Raw genomic sequence first — 27,601 nt, 5'->3', positions numbered from 1 at the left:
TTTAGTTAAGTATTTGATCAATTAGTATATATAGTTAAAACGTATTAATACAAATAAAAATTATAGATGTGTTGTTTGTTACTTTTGATTGTTTTGTTGTTGAAAGTTATAGTTTTTGTAGATAAAATAAAAAAATCCTGTTTTGATTTAAATTTTTGCCTGTTTTTTTCCATATAAAGTGTGTAAATCATATGAATCAACAACATATAAACACAATAGTAATTTGATCTATTTACTCAGTTACTTATTTTTTGTTTATTATTAAAATTATATTATTGTGTTAAAGGACAGAACATGTTTTTGCTTTTTAGTTTCATGTTAGTTTTCTTAACAATGCTATCTAAAATTAGTTATAACAGAAAGTTAAACAGTTACTTTAATTTTATTTATTCATTTGCTTATCCATTCATCCTGAATTTGTTTTGTTTTATTAATAAAACAAATATGGTGTAAAATGACAGAACATGTTATATAACTTTTTAGTTTAATGTTAGTTTTGTTAACATTTATTAGATTATTTTTTAATTTCCTATATTATTTAATGTTTTTATTAAGTTGTGTGGGTTTTGACACACAATTCAATTTCTGTAAACAGGTACAGAAAATCATGTGATCAGTAAATATTGACTTTTTTCCCCTAAACTTGTGAAATCCTGAACTTTTTCTCTGATTTGTTTCATTACGACACTTTTAATCACATGATCTAAACTGAAGGCTGTGGATCATTAACTCAGAGTAAATATATAAAGCCCAGCTTCAGACCTTAGACCCAGAGCTCCCAGAGCTTCCAGAGCTTCAAGGGCTTTAGAGCTTCAGAGCTTTAGAGCTTTAGAGCTTCAGAGCTTCCAGAGCTTCCAGAGCTTCAAGAGCTTCAGAGCTTTAGAGCTTTAGAGCTTCCAGAGCTTCTAGAGCTTCTAGAGCTTCTAGAGCTTCCAGAGCTTCCAGAGCTTCCAGAGCTTCCAGAGCTTCCAGAGCTTCAGAGCTTCCAGAGCGTCCAGAGCTTCCAGAGTTTCAGAGCTTCCAGAGCGTCCAGAGCTTCCAGAGCTTCCAGAGCTTCAGAGCTTCCAGAGCTTCAGAGCTTCCAGAGTTTCAGAGCTTCCAGAGCTCCAGAGCTTCAGAGCTTCCAGAGTTTCAGAGCTTCCAGAGCTTCCAGAGCTTCAGAGCTTCCAGAGCTTCAGAGCTTCCAGAGTTTCAGAGCTTCCAGAGTTTCAGAGCTTCCAGAGTTTCAGAGCTTCCAGAGTTTCAGAGCTTCCAGAGTTTCAGAGCTTCCAGAGCTTCAGAGCTTCCAGAGCTTCCAGAGTTTCAGAGCTTCCAGAGCTTCAGAGCTTCCAGAGTTTCAGAGCTTCCAGAGCTTCAGAGCTTCAGAGCTCCAGAGCTTCCAGAGTTTCAGAGCTTCCAGAGTTTTCAGAACTTCCAGAGCTTCAGAGCTGCTGCAGGAGGATCTGAGAGGGTTGGGTAAAGATGAGGGCGGTTGTGGTGGTTCTGAAGGTGGTTCTAGTGGTGGTTCTGTGTGGGTGTGGGGGGGAGGAGGTGGATGTAATGAAGCCCACAGTGAACATCCTCTCTGAGGTTCTGAAGCTCCAGGCCGTGGTGGAGGGACTGACTGCAGAACTGAACACAGTGAGGAACCAACTCACCGAGCACAAGAGCCTCGTGCACCACCTGCAGCAGCAGATCACCGGTACTGAACTACTCAACTACTGAACTACTGAATACTAAACAAATAAACTACTGAACTACTACTCAATTATTAACTACTGAATACTGCATACTAAACAAATTAACTACTAAACATGCAGTACAAAATTACTGAACTACTGAATATGCAGTACTGAACTACTAAATACTGAACGCTGCATACTGAACAATTTAACTACTGAACATTGCCGTACAAAACCACTGAACTACTGAATACTGTATAATGAATAAATTAACTACTGAAGTACTGAAGTACTGAATATGCAGTACTGAATTCCTAAACACTGAACTACTGAATACTGCATACTGAACAAATTAATTACTGAATACTGCAGCACTAAATTGCTAACCTACTAAATATACAGTGCTAAACTACTAAATGCTGTAATTCTGAACTACTGAACACTGCAGTACTAATTATTGCATAATGAACTACTGAATACGGTATACCAAACTAGTAATTATGGCATACTGAACAACTATACTACTAAACACTGCAGCACAAAACTGCTGAACTACTGAATATGCAGTACTGAACTTCTGCAATACTGAAATGCCAAAATACAAAATACTGCAGTATAAAAATACTAAACACTGTAATACTAAACTACTAAATACTGGAGTACTAAACTACTAAAAAAGTACTTAATTTCCTTTTGAAAATTGTATTTTTACAGTGTTATAAAATTTTAAATAACTAAACTGCACACATAAAAGGAATACTATATTTTTATTTGATCTTCTGACCCATTATTTTACCCCTGATATTCTGCTGCTTTTTCCTGTCAGGAAGTCCTAAAGTGGCGTTTACAGCTTCCATGATCTCCACGGAGAACTCCCACAGAGGACCGTTCCCCTCAGAGACCAGACTCATATTCGATAAAGTTCTCACCAACATCGGAGACGCCTACGACCCAACCACAGGTTACTGATTTACATATTATAATATATTATATTTCACTTTTACATTATAGTAATTTATCATTTTTACTATAAGATCAATCTGGCTGCTGTTCTTTATATTGTATCAGAATTTAACGATGAAAAGACCAATAGAAATACTTCAAAATGAAAATTCCAACAATAACAATAAATAAAAGTAATTTTATCATCATTTTACTTATGGTTAATTTGATTAAATAAGTTACCTAAATAGAAAATATTCAGAAGTAATATTTTTAGCTTTTTATGAAGCACTACACTTAATTGATAAGTTTAGCTAAAATAAGAGCTTTAATTAGTAAATCAGGTAAATTGGATCACCTATCACTTAAGAATACTATGGTTCCTAGTATTAATAACTTCATGTACCACAATGTTGTACAATGTTTCTATTTTTGTGTAAACTGTACATTTCTGTTAGACCTAGACTTAAAATACAAAAATAAACAAAACATGTAAAATAAACCATATTATTTTAAAAAATACACTCCACTCTTTACTTTAATTTTAACATTACTAAAAAATTTAAAATGTTAAAAAAAGTAACTTATCAACTTTTATTTTTTGAAAAAAAAAAAATGTAATTGTTTCTGATCTGTTTATCGATCTGTTCTTTCATCGATAAAAATGTTAAAATGTTAAAAAAGGGAATTTACCAGCTTTTATGTCAAGAAAAATGTAAAAAAAAGGTTTCTGATCTGTTTATCGATCTGTTTTTTCATTGATAAAAATGTTAAAATGTTAAAAAAAAAAATATTTACCAACTTTTATCTCAAGCTAAATTTAATATGTTCTAATGATTTATCGATCTATAAAAAAAAGGTTAAAATGTTGGAGAAAAAAATTAATTACCAACTTTTATCTTAAAAAAAAAAAAAAAAAAATGTATGGTCCAAGTAACTATAGGTTTATATAGGATCTCCGGTGGATTTTTAGTTTCTGGACCTGGACTACCCAACTCTGTGTGTAAGTAACTATATAGGTTTACAAAGGATCTCCGGTGGATTTTGTGGATATGTATGTATGAATATGTATGAATATTTATGAGCAAGAGCTAAAAATCCTATCGTTTTTCCCCGCCCACTCCTCCACCGGACTAAAGCAGTTTTTTATTCATTCATTCATACTAGAGACACAACTATACATTTTAAAATGAGTGAAAAACTGATAAAATGAGAGTTTTAAAGTTAGAAATGAGACTAACAGAGCGTACCTGTGCTGCTGCAGGTGTGTTTACAGCCCCGGTTAAAGGTGTGTACTACTTCAGATACTCCGGGAACGCTTTCGCCGGCAGCGACATGGGCCTGAGCATCTTTAAATCCGGCTCTCGCTTCGTCTCGTCGTACGAGTACGCCTCCGGCTCCGGCTCCGGGTTCGGCGAGAGGAACGATAACGCCTCTAACGGAGCCGTGATGCAGCTGGAGGCCGGAGAGCAGGTTCACATGCAGCTCTGGATTCGCTGCTGGATCTTCGTAGATTACCGATACAACTACTCCACCTTTACCGGGTACCTGCTGTACCCTCTTTAATACCACACCGCCACAAAAATTACTTTCTACCAAAAAAAAAATACTGAATACAGTACAAGTCAAATGCTTGGACACACAATCAAAATGTTAATTTTTTGTATTTAATTCCTGGGGTGAAAAGTAACTGTTGCTCTTCCTTTCCTGGGGTGGTCCTGATGAGGGCCAGTTCCATCATCATAACTTTCAAAGTTCTTGAAATTCTTCTTCTTTTTTTCTTAAAGTATTTTTAAGGTGTGGTACTGTTAGTAAATTCTGTTTGAAAAGTATTTTTTTGTATTTTTCTTTACCAGCTTTAAAATGGCAATTTTAAAATGGAAATTAACTGTGAAATAAAAAATAAAATCTTTGTAAAGTTCAAACAAAAATTCTGTAATGTTTTTTTTTTTACATTGCACTGGTTACATGAATTATTATTAAATATCATGCTGTAAAACAGTGCTGTCCTACAGTTTTTTTTTTCCAATATAATATATTAATATGTCCCCCCCCCCCTCCCAAAAAAAAATGTATCTGGTAAAAAATCTTACATTTAAAAGAATAGGTTTTGAAATGTGACATATGATTTTACTAAAAACTTAAATACATGAATTTTCTGTGTTTTAACAGCTTTTAACTCGATTTTATGGCGAATAACTGTGAAATAATACGTTTTCCTTCTGCAATTCTATTGTGCACTATTCATTTCTAATTTTAGCTTAACAGCTAAAAAATCTTATTTGGCCATTTTATCTTTAATTTATTGTCATTTTATTGTTATTTTACATTTAGTTTTTAGTTTAAGTTTGTTATTTGTGTACCTGGCTGATGTATGTAAAATAAAACAAATAAAATGAACTAATTAAAGCAGTTCAAATAAACATTTATTGAAAATTATGGACATATTATTAGTGCAATATTTTAAGGACATTGGGTACATAATGTATGTAATGCAATTCTGTAATAAGGAGGAATAAAGGAACATCTGATTAGACATAATTTACTGTCTGCTGCTACTTCGGTGTAGGATAGTGTAGGATAGAGCACCCAGGAGCAGCTAAATGTGTCTTTGCTATTGTAACGACGGGAAAAGTACACCTTGCACGGCTCCAAATGCAGAAAAATAATTTATATTGGGTCTGACTGTTGACTGTTGTGAGGGTTTTAATCAGTCAGTGGAGCTCCTGTGTTTTCTGTTACCAAGATAAACAAGCAAAACTCCAGAAATGTACCTGAACACACCTCATTTCCAGAACACCACGCCCATCAGTGTAGAAAAACAGGTTAAAAATTAAGGAAGTATATATAAATAGCAAATTTTTTAACAATAAGGGAATTTGGTATCAAAATATGTACTCTGTATTTTGGTCTCAGAATTTAGACATTATGTAAAAGTACTCTATTCATTTCAATATTTCAACATACACTTTAGTATGAAAACACTGTAAAAATGGGAGACACTGAATAAAATCTGTGGTTTAAAGGGTTAAAATTGAAGTACATTTCTGAAATCTAACAAAAGTGATGTTAATAACCAAATATTGAAGAAACAAATTAAATATTGGCAACAGAAATGATTATATCAGCAAAAAAAGTGAAAGCAGCGATGGCCAGCATTCAGAAAATAAAGTCCCTGTGCTCTGTTGGCCACGCCCCCTCACAATAGAGTCATTACGATTGGACAGTCCAGGATGACCTATAGACAGTACAGTACAGTAGAAGAGTGTAAAACATGTGAAGAGACTCACTGTAAACATGATACAGGAGAATGTGGGCGGAGCTAATAAATGTAAATAAACGTAATCTAGGAAAAATTCCACAATCCACTTATTTATCTTTTTTTTCAGAACAGGAAAGAAGCATCACACACTGTGTTTATACAGCTTCCCACTGACCTACTAACAGTAGCCAGCATGCTAACAGCACAGTAGCAGTGCTGGATGATGCTGGTAGCTAGCATGCTAATGCTAATGTAGAGACATTTGGCGAGGCTGGTAGCTAACGCTGCAGTAGAGATGTTGGGCGATATGTTTGCCGGTAGCTAGCATGCTAATGCTAAAGTAGAGTCATTCGGCGAGGCTGGCAGCATAGTAGCAATGTTGGGCGATGATGGTAGCTAGCGTGCTAACGCTGCTGTAGAGATGTTGGAAGATACTGGTAGCTAGCATGCTAATTCCACACTAGAGATGTTTGAGAAGGCCTGCAACCAGCACAGTAACAGCATAGTAGCAATGTTGCATGATGTTGGTAGCTAGTGTGCTAAAGCCACTGTAAAAATGTTGGACAATGCTAGTAGCTGGCGTGCTAACGCCACTGTACAAACTTTGGATGAGGCCAGTACCTAAAGTGCTAAAGCCACTGTAAAAATGTTGGACAACGCTAATAGCTAGCATGCTAATGCTGCAATCGATTTTTGGACAATGCTGGTAGCTAGCATGCTAACGCCACTGTAGACACTGGACGAGGCCATTAGCCACATGTTAATGCTGCATTAGAGACACTGGATGAGGCTGATAGCCATCACATAGCATGACAACAGCATAGTAGCAATGTTGGATGATGACGGTAGCTAGCATGCTAATGATATTAGCTGCTGTAGATATTTGGAACAATGCCGGGATTGAGCTAAGGCTGCCTTAGAGATGTTGGACGATACTGGTAGCTAGCATGCTAATGCCACAGTAGAGATGTTGGAGAAGGCCTGTAGCCAACACACTAACAGCATAGTAGCAATGTTGGATGTTGTGCTAACACCGCAGTAGAGATGTTGGATGAGGCCGGTAGCCACATGCTAATGGTGCAGTAGAGATGTTGGACGATGATGGTAGCTAGTGTGCTAACGGCGCTATAGAGATGTTGGACGAGGCTGATAGCCAGCACACTAACAGAATAGGAGCAATACTGGATGATGATGGTAGCTAGCATGCTAACGTTGCTGTAGATATTTTGGATGATGCTGGTAGCTAGCGTGCTGGTAGCTAACGTTGCTCTAGAGATGTAGAACGAGGCCATTAGCCACATGCTAACGCCACTGTAGAGACGTTGGACGAGGCTAGTAGCTAGTGTACAATCATTTTTCAACAAAGCCACAATGTCATTCCTCTCGGCAGCACATCTAATCTTTAGCTTTGCTGTATCGCTTCTTTTACGAAATCTTCTAAGCTAAGTTTTCCGTAAGAACAGTCACAGATATTTTTTGCACATCTTCATGGTTTTATCATTGTTTGTCTTTGAAGCTCGGTATAAAGTAACAAAAAGCGCTAAATACAAAAACAACAGTGTTTTTTACAGCCCTGTACAGAAAGCAGGAGTCCTATCCATCCAGTGTCTCAGTGGCAGCCGCCAGTCAGCCAGTCAGTCAGTCAGCCAGGTGCGCTACAGCTGCCTCAGGTGGCCGGGTACGGGCAGCACGCACGCCGCCATGTACGTGGTGGGTCCCGGCGTGCCGCACAAGTTCTCCCAGCAGTGCATCACCGGGTCGTACCTGTGCACCCGCTTGGTGTCGCTGTAGTCCTCCTGGCAGTACCCGCCCAGGATGTAGATCTTCCCCTCCAGCACCGCCGACGCCGCTGCCACGTGGGGCACGGACATGGGCATGAAGACGCCCCACGCGTCCCTCACCGGGTCGTAGAACTCGCAGTCCAGCTGATCCACCAGACCCCCCCCGTAGCTGGAGACGCCCCCCGCTACGTACAGCCGGTCCTGGAAGGTCTCCATGCAGTGCTGGGCGTGGTTCAGGTACATGTCCTGCAGGTAGACGGTGCCCTTCTCCGGGTGGTACTGCAGCATGGACACCAGGCACTGGTAGGTGCAGTCGAAGCCTCCTGAGATGTAGATGTTTCCGTTCCATACGCTGGCGGCGTGCCCGCTCAGAGTCTGGTCCAGAGGATGGACGAAGCTGGAGGAGAGGAAAGGAGGACAGAAAAGAAGAAACTTGTAGGAGAAAAACTATTTGCTGCCACCGTCAGTGTGTAGTCGCTCCCCTTAAACTACGTTTTCTTGGTACTACTGATGTATTTTCTATATAATAGAAATGTCCTCGGTGTTCAAGGCTGTAAGAGCAAGTTACCATTTTCACACAGTTCTACTGTAATTTTATATAAAATAAGGAATAAAAAAATACATTTTTAACATTCAGTTGCACCGACTGACTTTTTTTTTAGTACGTCTTTATTAGCATCAGTTGAAATTTTCGAATGTTTGAGGCTAAATGTAAAAATAGGAAATTGTTTGTAAAACTTCATTATTTAATGTTTTTCGTTTGATACACTAAAAAGGAATTTTCAAGTTTTTAATTTCTGCTCCTCACAATCAGATATACATGAAAAAAAATTCTATTCAGTAGTGAAATTTATTTTTTTCTTGGAATTCAGATCCTGATACGGAAAATAGAAAAAAAATGTGAAACCAGTTTCTTCCTGGTGATGCTAAATAGACAAAAATAAATAATTAATAAATAAATATATTCTCCCAATTTTCGGTCAGAAAGCTGAACTAAACATTACACTGACCATGTTTGCACTTATATAACAAACTATATAACAATGATAAATCCACATTACAACAGAGGATTTTGATTTATATGATCAGTGTAACGTTTCTATATTTCCTGATAATTCGAGGCTAAATTTAAAAATAGAAAATTAGAATATTAGGTGTAAATCTATAGCTTAAAAAAATAAAGAAATGGAATTTTATTTGTTTTCAAGTTTTCTAGTGTTTCATTGCTCACACTTACAGTAAACAAATTATTTATATTTATTATATTTACTTAATTCTCTATTTTATAGAGAATCTACTTTATCTCGATTATACTATCCGATTGGAGGAGAAAATCAGAAGATCTTAATATATATATATATATATATATATATATATATATATATATATATATATATATATATATATATATACAGCTCTGGAAAAAAATGAGAGACCACTTAATGATGAGGTTTTCCTTGATTTTACCAAACTGAAAACCTCTGGATTATAACTGCTTAAATTTTTGAAAACTGTGATTAAAAACTAGGGTTATTCCACCAAATTTTGATTTCTGAACGCTTAAAACTTTGGGAAGATTAACTTGTTTTCTTTGCAATAATCAATATTTGGTGGAATAATCCTGGTTTTTAGTCACAGTTTTAATTTCATGCATCTTGGCATCATGTTCTCCTCCACCAGTCTTACACACTGCTTTTGGATAACTTTATGCTGCTTTACTCCTGGTGTAAAAATTCAAGCAGTTCAGTTTGGTGGTTTGTGATCATCCATCCAAGTGCTGGATATTATATATGAAATACTGTAAGGAAGTTTGGTTACAGATCTGTCCATTAGATGGTAGTGTTGTACAGTGTAGTGGACTATTTTTACCTCCAGCTGTCTGTATCAGGGAAATACACCTCCACTGTCTCTGTGTTCAACTCAGCATCAACATTTCCTCCCATAGCGTATAATTTATCATCCAGCACCACCAGAGCGAAGCTGCCCCGCCTCTCATTCATATCAGCCAATCTGATCCAGCTGTTCTGCATCGGGTCGTACCTGCGGTTACAGGAATAATCCTTAGAATTACTCTACATCACTTATTACGAAACTTATTATACCAGTTAAAAGCTTCTTAAAACACCTTAAATTCAGTGTTTTTATTTAAGAAACTCAAAAAAGTGTTAAACAAACCAGAATATGATTTATATTTTACATTCTTCTAAATCTCGGCTGGATTTTCTCAGTCGGTTTTATGAGGTAGAGTCACCCCAGTCAATTCAGGCTTTCAGTTAACAGCTGTGCTGATCTCATCAAGAGTTACTTATTTAAATTTCTTGCCTCATATGTGAACTATACATTACACGACTTAGAAAAGACTCCTCTTACATCTAAACACAAAGACTTTTTACTCAAAGATTTTGGTAGGTTTTGTAAAGACTGGGGATTTTACACCACCAGTCTTACACACTGCTTTTGGATAACTTTATGCTGCTTTACTCCTGGTGCAAAAATTCAAGCAGTTCAGTTTGGTTTGATGGCTTGTGCACATCCATAATTTTAAAGTGCTCTCTTATTTTTTCCAGAGCTGAATAATACACACACACACATATATATATATACATGTTTTATATATTTGTGTGTATATATGTGTGTACATAATGCACATAACTTTTGTTTATCTTCAAAAATGACCATTACATTACATTCTATTACATATAAAATTAATGACCCTGGCCATTTTTGACCCGTTTTGTGCAACAGAGAGGTGGTGATACAAAAAGGGCTTTTATTTAAAAAATAAGACAGGAAAACTAAAATAAGGATGTAATATGATCAAAAACAAGTTCATTGAAGAATACCTTCGATACTGCTCGCCGCTAATGTTAGCTAGCTCGCCGCTAACCTTAGCTCTCTCCACGGTAAGGTTAGCTAATTTGCCGCTAATGCGTTTTCCCACCAGCATTGAGTGCACCGTCTAAAAATGTAATTTTACAGTTAATTTAGGACAATTTAAGACCTTAATTAACCATATTTTAATTTAGGACATTTTAAGACTTTTAAGGACCCGTGGAAAGCCTGCCATTCTGCATCAGTGTGGACCCATTCGTCTGGTTATACAATATATATAAAGTTTCTTTTTCAACTTGCTGTGTTCCTAAATCAAGACAAAGAAGTGCACAGTGCAGAGGTCTCACCTATTACTGAATTTCCAGGATTCTCCCATTTTCCTGAAGCTAAAAGACATTGAGCAAATCAGTAGAATTTCTATTTCCCTTCTATTTTCCTTAACTGGCGTTTGAGAACTTGAGAACTTGTGGACCTACCTATAGGTACTTTTCATGGTGTCGCTCTTGCCGTAATAGTGACGCCCCCCAACAATGTAAAGCTTCCCTCTGATCACTCCGACGCTGTGGCTGAACCTCGGTTTCTCGGGTAAGTCTCCCAGCATCCTCCATTCCACTCTCTTCAACATTGCCACGTGGTTACGGAAGGAGTTGCTGAACCATAAGTCCCGACAGGGAATTCGCTTGTCTAGGTTCTCCGTGATCCGTTCGCCGCCGACGAGGACCAGGACCTCTTTGGGAAGGTAGGTCCTGTAGTTTGAAAGCACTGTAGAGTTCCCAACGCAGAACTCCTCCAGCAGGGAGTCGTACAAGTCTTCGTTGCTCATCTTCGGCCAGGCGGTTATGGCCTTCACTTCTTTAAATTCCTTGAAAGTCATCAGCGGGAACTTGATGGTTGCCAGAAGCTCTCTGGCTTCTCTTACTCGCCTCCTAGGATTGAACCCAATCCACGCGACGACGGCCTTCAACACGGGCAACTCGGACGCGACGCAAAGTGAGTTGCTGCGCAGGTACATCTTCAGCTTCTCCGCCGGAAGGTCCAGGAACTTCGGCGATGCTGCAACGTCCTTAAAATGTCTCAGGACAAAGTCTTCCGCAATGTCCTGTAAGTCCCTAATCCGGTAAGCCTCGGCAAACGCCGCAACGTCAAGACAATTCTGAGCGTCCACTTCCTCCTCCATGAAGGCGAGGCAGAGCGACAGGGCCGGCTGGAACTGGAACTGGATGGCGGTGCAGGTCAACTCGAAAACACAACCCCAATCCAGAGCCAGAGCTCCACTGTAGATGCACTCCAGGAGCATTCCTAACTCCAGCGCTCCGATCAGGAACAGGGTCACCGAGGTCTGCTGGCTCTCCTTCATACCGTGGCAGAACATGCCACGGAAGTAGTCGCTGCCTGCAATCAGGAGGACCTTGTGAACTGTTGATGAGCGAAAAGCAAAAAAAGCAATTAACACTCAATGATTTCCTGAAGCAACAAAAATAAAGAGCAAATATTCTCTACTTTTAAATGATTACTAAGGCCAGGTTGTACCATTCAGGTTTCTGGCACCATTTTAAAAGTAAAGTTTTGTTGTTTTTTTAAGACCTAAAAATGTAGTCATAACTTCTTTGATAGAAAATAATTTATTAGTTCTCTCCCTGGTAACATAGCTAACTAGCTGCTAAGGTTAGTATGTTAGCTAGCTAGCTGCTAAGGTTAGTATGTTGGCTAACTCAACAAAAAAAAGTTTGTGTGTTAGCTAGCTCGTCGCCAACGTTAGTGTGTTAGCATTCTGACTAAATGCAAAAAACAGCTTTGTGCAATAACGCTACCAGGCTCAGACAACATCACTACCATAGCATTAGCACTAGCACAAGTTCTAACAAGAACTTGCATAGCAACAAAACTGCAGCTAACTAGCTAAGGGCAAAGCCTGTTATTACAGGATGCTACGCAATTACTTGTCCTGATTAAGCAACACAGCAAATGGAAAAAGAAACTGTAACCCTTTAAAACAGTGGCATGGCCTAAGCAACAATTTGCCCATGCATTGTAGAACACCAAATTTAATGGTTTTATAGACTTTTTTAAGACCTTAATAAACATAATTTAAGACTCAAAAATTTTGTCATAATTTCTTTGGTAGAAAATAATTTATTGTATTGGAAATTAAAACTTTTCGCCCCGGGCATGCACGAAAAGGTTCTCCAGCTGAAACGTTTCAGAACCGCAATTGTAAAATGCAGCCTAAAATGATTTGTTATTTATTATAGTCTAAGTCAAGACTTATTTTGACCTTCCAGTTAGCTGGAATAATGGCTAACTCACCGCTAACATTAGTTTGTTAGCCAACTCGCCGCTAAAGTTAGCTAACTTGTCGCTTACATTAGTATGTTAGCTAGCTTGACTCTAAGGTTGACCGCTGACCTTAGTTCTCTCCCGGATTAAATGTTTACAGGGGGTCACAGGGGGCCTTGACTGGCATTAAACGCACCGTCTGAAAATTTAATATCTACAGCAAATTAACAATATATTTAAGACAATTTAAGACTTTTTAAAGACCCATGGGAACCCTGTAGAAGAAGCCTTACTTTTTACAAGCAGGGCTTCAACCAAAATTTGAGAACTCCCAATATTTAACCTAGCTAGAATATTTTTGTCAATATATTCAACCACTTAAAATCTAAATAATGCAGACCGTTGAATGAATCACCCCACAGCAGTACCACTTTGGCCCACTAGGGGGATCTATGGGTCTCCATGTTGAAAACCACTATCGTCACTCTTCTGTAATCACTAGTGGACTCAAGAGAGGGGTGGGGGTTGCCGGGCAAGACATGCCCCCCCCCCCCCGAGTGGAAAAGCATCGCTAAATTCTCCTTTAGAGTGACAAAAAAGAGACTTAAAAAGTGCCCTATTGGCTGCAATGTGCCTCAATATCAAACAATGTCTGCCCTTCCAGTAGAACAGAGTTCCATTACAAAGTGCCTTCTAGAGTGCCCTATCCAGAGAAAACATGATGAAGTGCCCATTTAGCTGCAATAACAGTGGGGTAAATCTGATATGTTGCCATATAGGTGCCTATTACAAGAGGATAAGCTGAGTTTTCAGTTTCTGCCACACCCCCTTCTAGAATGTTCAGATGCTTTGGAGGTGGGGCTGCAGTCTGAGCAGTACCCCTGGCACATTGCTTGCAGTGGGTGTGGAGGTAATAAAGCAAACCTTTCTTTTTCTTTTAAATTGTAAAAACGGAGTAAAGACTTTAGCCTAATATCGCAATCTTTTAGTGCAGCAATTTCTGCCCCTTAAAACAACCTGAATCCATCACTGTCTCTAATGGTTTAGGTCAACTTAGGACAGTTGAGTTTTAAAGTTTCCTGCAAGATGCAAAAAGATGGAGAACGACCTGCAAAATGGTTCTAACGCAAATCCCGAACATTACAAGTAAGAAAATCCAGAGATTGTACCAGGGTTTGTTTGGAAAGTGGCTACAATTTCCATGGAACTTGACTCAACGTTAGACAAAGCAATTGAGATAAATTTTGAGCACAATTGCTCAGTATCTTACCTCGAAATATATGTCCCTCAGCCTCCAGCTCCAAATCGCAACCCACTCGTTCTTCCCACAACCGCCTGATGGATCCCAGGCTGATCTTCAACTGCTCCTCGGCAGAAATTCTGCTCTTCTTTTCCTCCATCTTCCTCTTTCCCCCTCTCTTTCGTTCCCTATCCTCCTCCTCTTTGCAGAGCTCCAGAACTCTGGGAACGCCCAGACTGAGGGCAGCAGCTCGAACATGAGCCAAAGTAAACCTGTTGAGACCAGTGATGGTTCCAGTGTACGCAAACTCCAGTACTGCAGATAGAGCCACACCAGTCACTTCTTGACCAAAGCTCAAAAACATCGTAGTCTCTTTCCGACTCTTTCCATCCCTTTCTAGGATCATCTGCTGGACGACGGCACTCACTGCAGCCAGGACCAGGGAGTGAACCCGAATTTTAAACCCGCAAGGAGTGGTCAGGCTGAGATCGGTGAGGAATGAGGACTTCTCCATCGCTTCTAAAGCTTGGAAGACCTTCTTTGGGTAGGAAGGATGGCTGTACAGCTTTTCTGGAAATTCCTCGTAGTCTTCGTCACTTGTCTCACTGAGGGTTTCGCTGTCATCTTCAAGATTGTCACCTTCTTCACCTTCTTCAATCTTTTCACTGTCCAGCTCTTCCAGTTTTAGACACGATTCTGTGTTTTGGTTGTCTTCGTCTGAAAGATGATCATCGGCATCATCATCTCGACCACCGCTGGCGGCACCATCGGTTGGAGAAAAGACGACATTTTCATCATAACCTCCATCGGTATAGTCGTTATAATCAGGCGAAGAGGTCGCATAACTATTGCCGTAGTCACTATAGATAGATATAGAATCATTGTAGTCATCGTCGTCGTAGTCATCGTTACTAAGGTCAGGAAAGTTCCCAAAATTCAATTCATTCCCATGCTCACTTCCCTGCCCTGCCATTGGGGGTTCCTCTGGTGTCCCACCCTCTTCCGCAAGCTCCTCATCCCCGTCTTCGTCCTCATCGTCTTCCGTGTCATCAGCGTCCCTCCAGCCAAGTCCGTTCCCGCTCACCTCCCCTCCGTTTCGTCTTTCTCTTTGTCGCCTCTCATTGTCTCCTCTATCCAATTCCCTCGACTCTGATAAGTCCCTCAAAGGACAAAGGTTAGCAACCGCCATAAATAGCCTTCACCTTTAAGCCTCCTCAGGATATTAGGTCTCCTCTTTTTACCGTCCTCTCGCTTAATCTCAATCTGAACAACAAATTCCTTCGACTTCCAAAGCAGCTCCTCAATGTATCCCACGTCCCCTTCTGCCACTCTCCTCCTCCACAGGCACAATATTCCTCCTCTCCCTCCCTTTCTTACACTTTTACCATCTGGCTCATTTGTCTGGCATTCAGTCTCATTTGAACCCCCCACCTGACTCCTCCCAAATACTGCAGCTATATTTACCTCTTACTTTCATAAACATCTTTCCTCAGAGCAGTCTTGGAATTATTGCCAGGTTTTGGACATTGACCTTCACTCTTAACACTCTCAGGGGGTTCTTTACCTGATGCTTTAGAACGGTTCTATTTTCCTAAAAGGTTCTGTGGAATGGTTTACCTTTGGGAAAAATACATGTTTTAAAAGTTAACATTTTTAAAAATGTTAAAAGAAACTTTAAATAATGTAAACCAAAGAGAAACCTAGGGGAAAAACAACAACATTAAATTGGTAATAAAAAACAAGATGATGTAAGCGGTGTAAGTTTCCAAGTAAATCAAAACCCATGACAACTCTAAGAACCATTTGAATGGTTGAAAATATCTTAAGTATGGTTATTTTAGAAACTTTATAAAAGCTCTAATACCGGAGGTCAAAACCCACTTTTTCTAAAACGACTCTTTTTACTAAAAAGCTAAGATCCTCACGCAATCATTTCTTTAAAAACAGAGCTTTGCAAGAATTAAGAATCCTTTAAAAGAAGGTTAAGTTCTAGGTTCTGACTTTTAGGAAGTGTGAATTTTTACCTTTTTTGTTAAATAAAGGGTTGCTTTACGCCAGGTTCACCCTTTTTACAACTTCATCAGATGACTGGATTCATCATTTTACACATTTTGCACCAGAAGGATCATGCAACAGGTATGTCCGCTCTCCCTGAACACTTACATTTACTTTCATACTACCAAATTTATTTTAAATCTAAAAATTAAACCCAAGGTTTTGTCTGAAATCACAGAAAAAAGCTTATGACTTGACTGGAAAAATACAGGCTTAGAATTGTCTTGAAAGTCTTTCTATGGAGATGCTTCTTAATCACTTAAATAATTCATATTTTTAGGAATCCCAGCTCTGATAGATTAGTCCCAGCATCATATGGCCAATTTTGCTCTCTCTCAGACTCCGGCTGCTGATGCCTAAGCGCTGGACCACTCGGAGCCCAGATACCAGTCATACCCCATACCCAGCGATCCTGAGCATCGTAGCGAACACTACTAATATAAAGTTGCCCTTCGGTTCTGCCCTTTTACTCATGATAGAGGTGAATCTTCAGCTTGCTTTCAGACCTGCAGGGAAGTTATTTACTGTATCCTCATCTCAACCTTGAACATTTAAGAAGGTATGTGGGGGAGACGGCGGGGGCATGTGACAGCCTGAGGCATTAGATTCTTACTGAGTCAGGAGGAATCAAATTGCTCCTCCACGGCCAGACGGCAGCAGGATCTGGGTCAAATTACGTTAGAGAGAAGCTGGAGGTCTTCTAGAAGCTGTTTTTAAATAGAGGGATAGGTGAATATGAATAAATTCAGATCAGCAGTGCTTTAAAATGCTCTCAGGGACACTAATATTGCAAAAAGTATCCGGACACCTGCTAAATTTCCAGGAATATTAATACTCATGCCTCTTGGAGGCTGGTGGGCACCCATCGCTGTGATGCCTGGGAAGCAGTGAGGGTTGGGGGCTTTGCTCTATAATCCAATCAGGGCGGTTCTTTGGGGGGGGCTGAGGTGGGCGCTGCCCCCCAAATTTAGTTTTTGCACCCCCAAGCGCAATGCGAGCAACAACCATTTTTAAAAAATGATCTCAGAACGAATCTCTGAACCAATCACATTCACCCACCTTGCTGTGAAATGTGAAGATATTTTCTTGCTTATTTCTTATTTTTTTAATTTTCACCCCAATTTAGCACAGCCAATTACCTATCGCTATCACTAGTAATGCCCCAACAAACCAGGAGGGTGAAGACTAACACATGCTTCCTCTGATACATGTGAAGCCAGACTCCGCCTCTTTTTAAACTGCTGCTGATGCAGCATCGCTGAGTAGCATCACAGTGCTAACGCTCGGAGGAAAGCAGCGCAGCAACTCAGTTCTGATACATCAGCTCACAGATGCCCTGTGCTGATCCACATCACCCTAGGAGTGATGTGGGGAAAGAGCGCCATCTACCCACCCGGAGGGAGCAGGGCCAATTTTGCTCCCTCTGAGCGCCGGCAGCTTGATGGCAAAGCTGCACTATTGTCCGATATTTAAAATGATTTCATCTGCATGTTTGTATTATATATGTTATATATATTTTGTGCTTTGCATGATTGGGCACACGAACCAAATTAAAGTCCTTACAGTACATAAAAATAAGCAATGAAAGAAGCAAGCTGAAATATCACTCAGACGTGTGCGGTCAAACTAGAACTTTTATTTCTATTAAAATCTGGACGCAAAAACTCTTCACAAACATACAGCACACATTCAGTTTTAAAGCTTTAAAGAAGGAGGAGAAGGAGAGTGGGAGAAAATAATATACAAAATTAAACAGAAAACACTGATGCAACGTCATTAAAACAATAAAACACTCAAAAATCTGCTTTATACAGAAGATTTACTCACATCTCAACATTCAATAAGAACAATAATTCATAAACTTAACAATAATAATAATAATAATAACAATAATCAGTTCAATGCAGCATTTCAGAGCCATTCAGTCTTTCATTCTTAAAAATAGAGGCTATTCTTTGGAGCGATTCCATTGATTCCATAGAAAAACAACTTTCAATCTTCTAAAAAATGTCAAAAAATTATAGAATTTGTGTTTTTTAATTCTAAATTTATGCATAATAATTGATTTATTAAGTTTTAATATTAAATTAATATTAATATTGCAATGACTGTATATAAGCACTGACCTCTACTGGCTGGTTGCAGTATGACATGTAGCCCATGTAGCCCCGCCCATCCCCATATGTTTTAATGACAAATTAGCCCCGGCCATTTTACATCTTATTAAACTCTTAAATTGCCTTTACAACTCCAGTGTCCAACAATTCCAACAATTAGCTTTTTTACCATTTTTTATTCATATTTTCCCAAAGAAATCAGTTTTAAACTTTTTTTCTGGAGGCGGGGCTAAACATAGGAATGAAATGATTGACAGGCAGCCTTGGCTGGAACAGACCAATCATCTGCGTTACATAGAACAACTAAGTTAAATAACTATAAATACTATTTTAGATTATTATGTGTGATTGAGATTTACTTTGCAATATACATACGGTAGCTTTAGCACATTAGCACCCATTCCATCAGTAGATAAATTACGCATAAAATCTACAAAACAGCAGATAAACTTTATATTTAAACGGACTGTCAAGTGCACCAGTAGAGAACTAATAAATAGCATATCCAATTTTAGTAAAATAGCTAGCTATATGTAGCTATTTATTTGTGTTAAGCAATGGAGGAATGGGCACTAATTAGTTATCTGGATAGCTACGCTATGCTAAAATAATTTTATAGAGGGGATTCTAGCCCCCTCTATGAATTAATTCTAATTTAGAATTAGTGTGCACGGATAAAATGAATACTAACGGTCTGAATTCCCTGATTTGGTCCTTAAATATGCTTATTTACAGTCATTTCCTTAAACGTCTTTAAGGTTCTTTTTAAAATAAAAACCGAATCAATTGTCGGAACCAGGAAACCTGCGGGAACCTTCATTTTTAAACATTCAACTCTTAAAACTAAAAGATAAAAACAGGAACTTTCTTAAAAACACACTTTTAAAAGGGCTGATTTATTTTCTATACATTGCATAGTGTATATTCACTGACATTATTTTTAAGCTCCGCCCAACACATACACGAACCAATCAGGTGGCTATAAAGCTTTGGCCCTGCTGTGTGCACAAAAGCACACACCTTCATACACACTAACACACACACATTGCATTATGGGATATTGTAATGTAAAAATGAAGATGGGAGAGGAGAACTTGTAGAAATTTAACCCATAGAAGTTTTTAACGTTATTGCTCGCGATAAGAAAAATGTGCATGGCTATATTTGTGCTAATTTTACATTTTAAAATGTATTTTTTGTATATTAACTAAATGTAACTTAATAGAACATAAAATAGTGCGTAATAGAATTAAAACAAAATATGCTTTTTGCTTTTTACAAGCAAATCAGTTCTGTTTAATTCGATTTAAGTGTCTAAATTAAAAAAAAGTGTTAATTCTGAATAAATATAATTAAATATAAGAATTATAAGAGAGAGTATTTGGACTGAGGTTTGATAAATATTGTGTATTTTATTGTAAAATTATATCGTTAAATACTGTGATACAATAATATTTCTACCAAATTGACCATCCCTAATATAACAGGTCGTGCACCAAAAAAAAAAGAAAAAAAACTCCATTAAGTACGAAAACATCATCCAATTACAAAAAATAATATTAAATTTAAAAAATAAATAAAAATCCAGAATAAAACCTTTCAACTTCTAAGAGTTAAATTCTAAATACTGACAAAATGCAACAAAAAATACTGAAGAGGTATAATGAATACAGCGTCCTCTCTCACAATAAAGGGCATCATTTATTAGTCTTCTTAATCCAACCCTGACATACAGCTCTGGGAAAAAAATATATATAAAAAAAACACTCTTTGATTTTATCAAATTGAGAAAACAGAGAAAAACTCTAAAATATAATCAAGAGGAAGATGGATGATCACAAGCCATCAAACCACCAAACTGAACTGCATGAATTTTTGCACCAGGAGTAAAGCAGCATAAAGTTATCCAAAAGCAGTGTGTAAGACTGGTGGAGGAGAACATGATGCCAAGATGCATTAAGTTAAAACTGTAAATAAATGCTCTAAATGAGAATATTTTTATTTGTAATTTGGGAGAAATGTTGTCTGTAGTTTATAGAATAAAACAACAATGTTCATTTTACTCAAACATAAACCTATAAATAGCTAAATCAGAGTTCCTTATTTTTTTTTTCCAGAGCTGTCAAATAGTGCACTACTAAAAATAGTGAGCAAAGTTTTAAACTATGACACAACAGTTTAAATAACTAAGTAACTAAGACACGTAATAATATTCACTAGCGCATTATTAATCAGTGATGCTGGTGTGATGGTTTCACAGAAAGACTGATTTTTTTAATTTTTGAATAACTCAGTTAGCTTCTCCGCTAGGCTAACAGTACTTACTATCCTAGCCTTGTATAGCCCATATCTTTCAGCTGCAAAACAGGAAGTTTACTTGGTGTTAAAGTTTAAATACATTAAAAAATCACATAATTTATTTTTGTTTTACATCCAAAGAAATCAGACGGCCTTTAGATCAGAGATTCTTAACCATTCTTTAACTTTGCCCTTTACCTTTTTTTTCAGTACACTGCTCAAAAAAACAAAGGGAACAATTAAAGAACACAATATAACAAGTAAATCAAATTTATGTGCACACTAATGTGCATGTGTTAATGTACAAACGGTTAGAAACCGACTCCATGAGGGTGGTATGAGGGCCCGGCGTCCACAAGTGGGGCTTGTCTTCATAGCCCATTCTGAGACCTTGTGCTGTTGCAGTGGGCCCTGGGTTCCTCCTAATGCAGGACATTTATTTGTTTTAACTTGTTTTTAAGGACATTAGTAGTAGTTTTTCCACTTTTTTAAATTTGTGTGTGACTCACGTCACGCGTTATACAGCCACCTGTCAATGGTGCTGGCACTACTAACAGGATGACTAATAAAGGGCATCACTGCTCGCCGAATATCATATTTCGCATTTGCTATAGTGTTTTAAACAGTAAAATAGCTACTATTTTGCCAGACTCCAAATCCAGGCCTCCATTGGTTAATACATTTGATTTCCATTGATGATTTTTGTATAGTTTTGTTTTCAGCACATTGTCAACTTTCTACAGAACAAAGTATTCAATGAGAATGTTTCATTTATTTAGATCTAGTTTGTGTTATTTCAGTGTTCCCTTTAATTTTTTGAGCAGCGTATATAAAATGTATGTTGCAATACCCCATCATCTACAGAATTATGGAAAGAAAAACATTCTTTTGAATGTCAGATAGAAAATTGAAGGTGACATGATAATAAAATGATCCGGATGAATCATCAGTTAAACCATAGCTTCATTTAAAGCTATAGCCAGTATTTTCTTATTAGAACTGTGTGTTTTTTTTACGTCACGGGAATCGGTAATCTGTGTGGGACGTAGCCTCCGAATCCTTCATTACCATTTCCACTTCCACACCTGGGTTGCCAGGTATAGAACACAACGGCATGCAAACAGTGCACAGTGTGCTGTAGCCATGGAAACATGAGATCTGGCTATTTTCCTGCTGGAACAGGTAATCACTGAGCTTCAGTTAGGTTCACTAACTATAGTTCTTGATGTTAGGAACCGCTGATTTAGATGATCTTCTAAACAGAACATGTTTTAGTGCAGTACTCTCTAATAACACAGTGAACACCAAACACACAGATAAATAAATAATAAATACATAAATAAATACGTAAATATATAATAACCGAAATAATCTAAAGGATGGCGTGAGGCATGATTGTGTCAGGTGTTTGTAAGCGGGAGGAGGAATGAGAAGAAGAGGATGATGATGGATAAGGAGACAGGGAGGAGGATGAAGAGGAGGAAGAAGAGAGGAAAAGAGAGAGAGAAAGGCCAGGGTTTCTGCCACCACTTCCCTCGGTCGGGTTTGGTTTCCCGGTCGGCGGGGGGATCTGAAGCGCTGCAGCGACAAATCACCAGCGGCCTTACCTGAGATACACTCTCCTGAGAACAGAGGAGGAAGAGGAAGAGAAAGAAAAGAGAAAGAGAGAGAGAAAAAGGAGAAGAAATTACAGTTTATAGTGTAAGGAAGCCTGTAATAGTCAATGTAATAGTGTGCATCCATTCAGTTCTGTGCCCTACAGCCATCAGCCAATGGTGCTGGCACTACTAACAGGATGACTAATAAAGGGCATCACTGCTCGCCAAATGTCATATTTCGCTTTTGCTGTAGTGCTTTAAATACTTAAATAGCTATTATGTTGCTAGACGGTTGCTAGGGTTTGTCTAGGTGGCTGCTATGGCATCTGTTGGTGTAACGATGTGAGTAACAACACTGTTTCCCTGTGACAGTGCAGAATGGGAAAGCTCACCACAGAGCTGTATGTAAGTATATATGTGTATATATGTGTATCTATAATGTAAGTACAGTGGGTTGTAGAGTTCAGTACCTCTAGAATGGTTCTGTTATGTGTGCGATGGGGACTCAGCCTCAGGCTCCACCGGTGGGTTCGGTAGCTCCTCCCTCCGTCGTCCTCGCTCTCTGTTGTGTCCTGCCGCGCGATTCGCTGACGCTTCCGCTTCCGAGAGCTGATTCGCTGAAGTGAGCCCGCCACCTGTAGTCTGGAGAAGATGCAAAGAATTTGGTTTTGTCCGCTGGTGTCTCTGTAAATGAGACTGAGATTTCCTTTGACTTAAAATGACTTAAACTAATATGTTTAACTAACCGTCTTTGGGTTCTAGAAAAGCGCTATATAAGAATAAACTGCGGCATTTAAGGTGAAATTTAAGGTGGAATGATTAATTGTTTGCTAAACATGAGTAATATATATATATATATATCATTTACTGACGTATCTTGTTTAACTAGTCTAGCAGGCTTTAGTAACTTTGAGTGAGCAAAAATAAAATTGCAGCTAACGTTAGCTTAGCGTTTCTAAAACTACAGCTCTTCGGCACTGCAGACAGAAAAATAGACTAAAAATAGACTTTCGAGATCTTAGATTTACAAACATCAATATAGAGTCATTTAGCTATCTAGTGGTAGCTATAGTGTTTTTTTAATGAATTTCTATCTAGTTAGTTGGCATTTCTAAAAGGCTGCTGCTGTTAGGGTGCTGGTAAGTGGTTGCCATGGTTTTGCATTGTGTTTCTTAGTCAATACTGTCATTTCATTATTAATTATCACAGATAAAACTGCAGATAATGAGATATTAGAGAGTAAAAGCTGTCTGTGCATTACTGCATCAGTTACCTGCTGTCTGTATCCTCTATATCTGCATCTGCATCACTCTCTCCTTGAGGATCAGACTGCACACACTCCTCCTGCAAACATGAGTCATAGACATGAGCAAACACACACACTCTGATACACTTACCCACACACTCATACACACACACACACACACATTCATACTCATACACACACATCAACTGCAGCACAATCACTCTCATTTCTCATAAACTCACACCTACCTACCTCTGTACCGTAGCCTTCAGAGTATCTGGTGACTATTGCCCTGTTTTTACCACAGTCGCTGCACTTCAGCCCGCTCTCCTGTAACAGAAACACAGATAAAACACTGTTTTACGTCCTCTTAATGAATAAAAATGCAATATTTTATATAACAATCTTAAATTATTATTAGTAGTAGTATTAATCAGAGTAGAGCTCAGATCAGGCCCAAAAAACGTGACCCAACCCACTCTTATAAACTGTGAAATTGTACATTTTGAGCCCGAGCCCGATTTAAACCCCACATTAATTATAGTTAGCAGAGCGTTAAAACTGAGCTTTTTAAAAATATTTTAGGGCTGTTTGAATGAGCGAAATCCATTCAGAATGATCCTAGTTAACATTGCAACACTGAAGAAGCATAGACCTATTATTCACTAAAATGTTTATTAAGAACAGATCTCTGAAAGATTAAAACATCAACAATGCAAACAATAATCCACACGCCTGAACATCAGTAAATTAAGCTACAAAAATTAATGTCTGAATGATTTTCCTCTAATCTAATATCATTTAACATGGTTTAAGAATAGAAAATACTTTCTGAATCAGTCATGCAGCTTGCCATCAGCTGCGGGAGCCCTGAGAGAGCACAGTTGGCCTTGCTGTTTCTCTCTGGGTGGGTACAGTACAGTAGATGGTGCTCTCTCTTTCCCCTCATCACTCCTAGGGTGATGTGGATCAGCACAAGGCTGCGTCTGTGAGCTGATGTATCAGAACCGAATCTCTGCACTGCTTTCCTCTGAGTGTTAGCGCTGTGATGCTAAGAGGCGGAGTCTGAATTCACATGTATCGGAGGAGGCGTGTTCTAGTCTTCACCCTCTTGGTGTTGGAGCATCACTAGTGATTGGGGAGTCCTAATGAGTGGGTACATTGTTAGATTTTTGGAGGTCAAATGCTATTTTTGAGTGTCATATATAGGAGAATTGGTCGATACTCAGCAAGGTATTGACCCATATCAGTATTGGATTTTTGGTTTATTAAGGTACTCAAATGGAATAGGCATTAATCAATTATCTAGATCTATATTCAAACTATACAGTACTAACATTTCCGTTCAGCATTATGGTTATCGAATCAAATCAGTATTGAATGATACACATAATTAAAGTACTTAAATTGGGTATATAAAGAAGTAATTACTTACAGTATGTTAATACTGAATGAAACTGGCTAATCCGGCATATGTGTAATATGCATGCACCATGTATTATGTAATCTACAACCACTTGTTTTAGTTTTTTAGTTATAGATGATATATAATTTAAAAAAAAAAACTCACCGTTTGCGGATGCTGCTTGCAGTAGGGTCCCTTCTCACACGAACACACTCCATCACCCTTCCTACACCCTGCAGCCATCTCATCCTACAGAGAGAGAGAGACAGAGAGAGAGAGACAGAGAGAGAGACAGAGAGAGAGACAGAGAGAGACAGAGAAAGAAAGAGAGAGATACAGAGAGAGAAACACTGATTCTTCAATGCTGCTTACCTCCAATTGCATATGTACAGCCAATACTGAGTAATAATTCTACATTCAGGTGCACACACACACACACACACTCTGTAGCATGCCCACACACACACACACCCACACACACCTCTGTACCTCACAGTCATTGTCTGAGTTTTCAGAGAATGGGCTGTTGGAGTCTCTCCGCCGCACCACCTTCATCTCTACCCTCCTCACTCCGCCATATAACCTGTAGAATATATATATATATATATATATATATATATATATATATACAGCATTAAATATATATTTATATATTAAATCCTCTTTTTCTTGTTTTATTGTGAAATACAGTGAGTCTCTCTAAGTTGTTTATGATGCTGCACATGGTCAAGTTTAGTGATACTGGTCATGCTGGTCAACATGCATGGTCAAGCTGGGGTAAGACTGGTCATAGTGGTCAACCAGCATGGTCAAGTTTAGTGATACTGGTCATGCTGGTCACCCAGCATGGTCAAGTTTAGTGATACTGGTCATGTTGGTCACCCAGCATGGTCAAGCTTGGTAAGACTGGTTATAGCAGTCAACTAGCATGGTCAAGCTTGGTTATAGATGTCATAGTGGTTAACCAGCATGTTCAAGCTTGGTAATAGTGGCCACGGTGGTCAACCAGCATGGTTAAACTTTGTGATACTGGACATGGTGGTCAACCAGCATGGTTAAACTTTGTGATAATGGACATGGTGGTCAACCAGCATGGTCAAGCTTGGTGATACTGGTCATGGTGGTCAACCAACATGGTCAAGCTTGGCAATACTGGTCACAGTGGTCAACCAACATGATCAAACTTGGTGATACTGGTCATGGTGGTCAACTAGCATGGTCAAGCTTGGTGATAGTGGTCATAATGGTCAACTAGCATGGCCAAGCATGGTCATACTGGTTATATTGGTCAGTTTGGTGATGTTAAAGAAGCTTGTAGACCATTTAAACCATTAAACTCAAAAAAACACAAACTATAAACTGGTTAAAACCTAAACTGGTCAGACTGGTCAGCCAGTTGAAGCAGTCTAAAGGTTGTGGGCTGGGTATACTGGTTTGTGAGCAGGGCTAAAGTGGGGTAAACTGGGTAAACTGGGAGCAGTGGAGGAAAGTCAGATCTGAACAGCTGCTGCTGCTGCTGCTGATGATTGCGTAACAGCAGCCCGTCAGCGCGCACTACATTATACCGCGGATTAATATTTACAGCTTTATAAAAGCGATAAAACGCGCGGTTTCAGCGCGGATACCCGTCAATTAATTATTATAATTGATTTATCTATTTATGATATTTAATAAAACAGCGATATGAACTAAAACCAGGCAGAAATCAGCGCTTTATTGCTGCAGTACTGCGGCTCTGTTTACTTCATATTAAACCAGCAGATAATGTTATACAGGTCATTATTCACCAGTTTACCTACCTTTACCGATAAAATCCCATATTTTCCGATTGTATTCGCCTCTTATAAATCACCCGAATTCTCTCCCGCTGCAGCGGACCCGCTCCCGAGTCGATAAATAAATAAATAAATTAAATAAATAATAAAATCACGACGGATTTTCTGCGCTCGGGCTGAGAGCGGAAGCTGCAGAGCACGCTGGGTAATGTAGTCCGCTTTATTCATTCTCGGTTTTGTAGTCCGTTACGCCACCGAGGCGGGAGAGCGCACGCAGCTCATAATAGGCGGGAAGACGCTGACAGACGTGTCGAGCAGCCAATCAGGAAGCGACTTTTTTAAACTAAACTTTTTTTGAGTTTTTAATATACCAGTGAATCTAAAAAAATAAGAATATAATGTAAAAGTTACTTTATTTCAGTAATTCAGTTTAAAATGTGAAACTCATATATTATATAGATGTATTACACACAGAGTGATCTGTTGTAAGTGTTTATTTCTTTTATTGTTGATGATTATGAAGCTTACAGACAATAAAAACCCCAAAAACAGTATCTTACAAAATTAGAATACTTGTCCTGCTGGAAAATGAAATCCGCATCTCCATAAAAGTTGTTTTCAGCAGAAGGAAGCATGAAGTGCTGTAAGATTTTGCGGTAAAAACAAAACTGCACTGACTTTAGACTTGATAATAAAACACAGTGTATCAGCACCGGCAGATGACAGATATAAGATAATAATACAATAAAAATAAGAATTTAGTAGAAAATATAAAATTATAGGTAAAAAAAAAAATCACAGGTAATAATAAATAATAAGAATAAAACTACAGATAAACAAATAAAACTAAGAACATAAAGGAGTAAAAAAGCAATAACTAAAAACAATAAAAGAAGAAAAAGAAGAAAATCAAAGTAACTATAAAATGAAGGTAACAAGACAGCTAAAACAAACCAAAATTTAAAAAGTTAACTTAAAATTAAATAAGACCAAAAATCTTAAAAATATATATACAGCTCTGGAAAAAATAAGAGAGCACATAAAAATGATGAGTTTCCTTGATTTTACCAAATTGAAAACCTCTGGAATATAATCAAGAGAACTGAACTGCT

General features: G+C 38.3%; 3 protein-coding genes across 6 annotated transcripts; 1 reads left to right on the top strand and 2 right to left on the bottom strand.

Moving 5' to 3' along the window:
* Positions 1–821: 821 nt before the first annotated feature.
* On the top strand, positions 822–4,604 carry cbln11 (cerebellin 11). The gene is made up of 3 exons (XM_049472143.1): positions 822–1,681; positions 2,488–2,622; positions 3,868–4,604. The coding sequence occupies exons 1-3, from the start codon at positions 1,462–1,464 to the stop codon at positions 4,167–4,169; spliced, it is 657 nt and encodes a 218-aa protein (XP_049328100.1). The 5' UTR covers positions 822–1,461; the 3' UTR covers positions 4,170–4,604.
* A 403-nt stretch (positions 4,605–5,007) lies between these two features.
* On the bottom strand, positions 5,008–17,562 carry LOC103046546 (kelch-like protein 33). 2 transcript variants are annotated; one of them, XM_049472123.1, is made up of 4 exons: positions 14,026–17,562; positions 10,955–11,894; positions 9,516–9,686; positions 5,008–8,043 (listed from the first exon to the last, which is right to left on the bottom strand). In XM_049472123.1, the coding sequence occupies exons 1-4, from the start codon at positions 15,182–15,184 to the stop codon at positions 7,521–7,523; spliced, it is 2,793 nt and encodes a 930-aa protein (XP_049328080.1). In that variant the 5' UTR covers positions 15,185–17,562; the 3' UTR covers positions 5,008–7,520. The 2 variants fall into 2 exon arrangements, with proteins under 2 accessions (XP_049328080.1, XP_022537833.2); XM_022682112.2 differs by lacking the exon at positions 9,516–9,686.
* A 104-nt stretch (positions 17,563–17,666) lies between these two features.
* si:ch211-63p21.1 (uncharacterized) lies at positions 17,667–26,675 on the bottom strand. 3 transcript variants are annotated; one of them, XM_007253164.4, is made up of 7 exons: positions 26,514–26,675; positions 25,204–25,297; positions 24,880–24,963; positions 23,562–23,639; positions 23,337–23,407; positions 22,534–22,705; positions 17,667–22,087 (listed from the first exon to the last, which is right to left on the bottom strand). In XM_007253164.4, the coding sequence occupies exons 2-7, from the start codon at positions 25,267–25,269 to the stop codon at positions 21,866–21,868; spliced, it is 693 nt and encodes a 230-aa protein (XP_007253226.2). In that variant the 5' UTR covers positions 25,270–25,297; positions 26,514–26,675; the 3' UTR covers positions 17,667–21,865. The 3 variants fall into 3 exon arrangements, with proteins under 3 accessions (XP_007253226.2, XP_049328098.1, XP_049328099.1); XM_049472141.1 differs by lacking the exon at positions 25,204–25,297; XM_049472142.1 differs by lacking the exon at positions 26,514–26,675 and having other exon boundaries at positions 25,196–25,285.
* Positions 26,676–27,601: the final 926 nt, after the last annotated feature.

Source organism: Astyanax mexicanus, chromosome 25 (genome assembly GCF_023375975.1).
Source record: "Astyanax mexicanus isolate ESR-SI-001 chromosome 25, AstMex3_surface, whole genome shotgun sequence".
NCBI classification, from domain to species: Eukaryota; Metazoa; Chordata; class Actinopteri; order Characiformes; family Acestrorhamphidae; genus Astyanax; species Astyanax mexicanus.
This window is presented reverse-complemented; position numbering and strand designations above follow the sequence as displayed.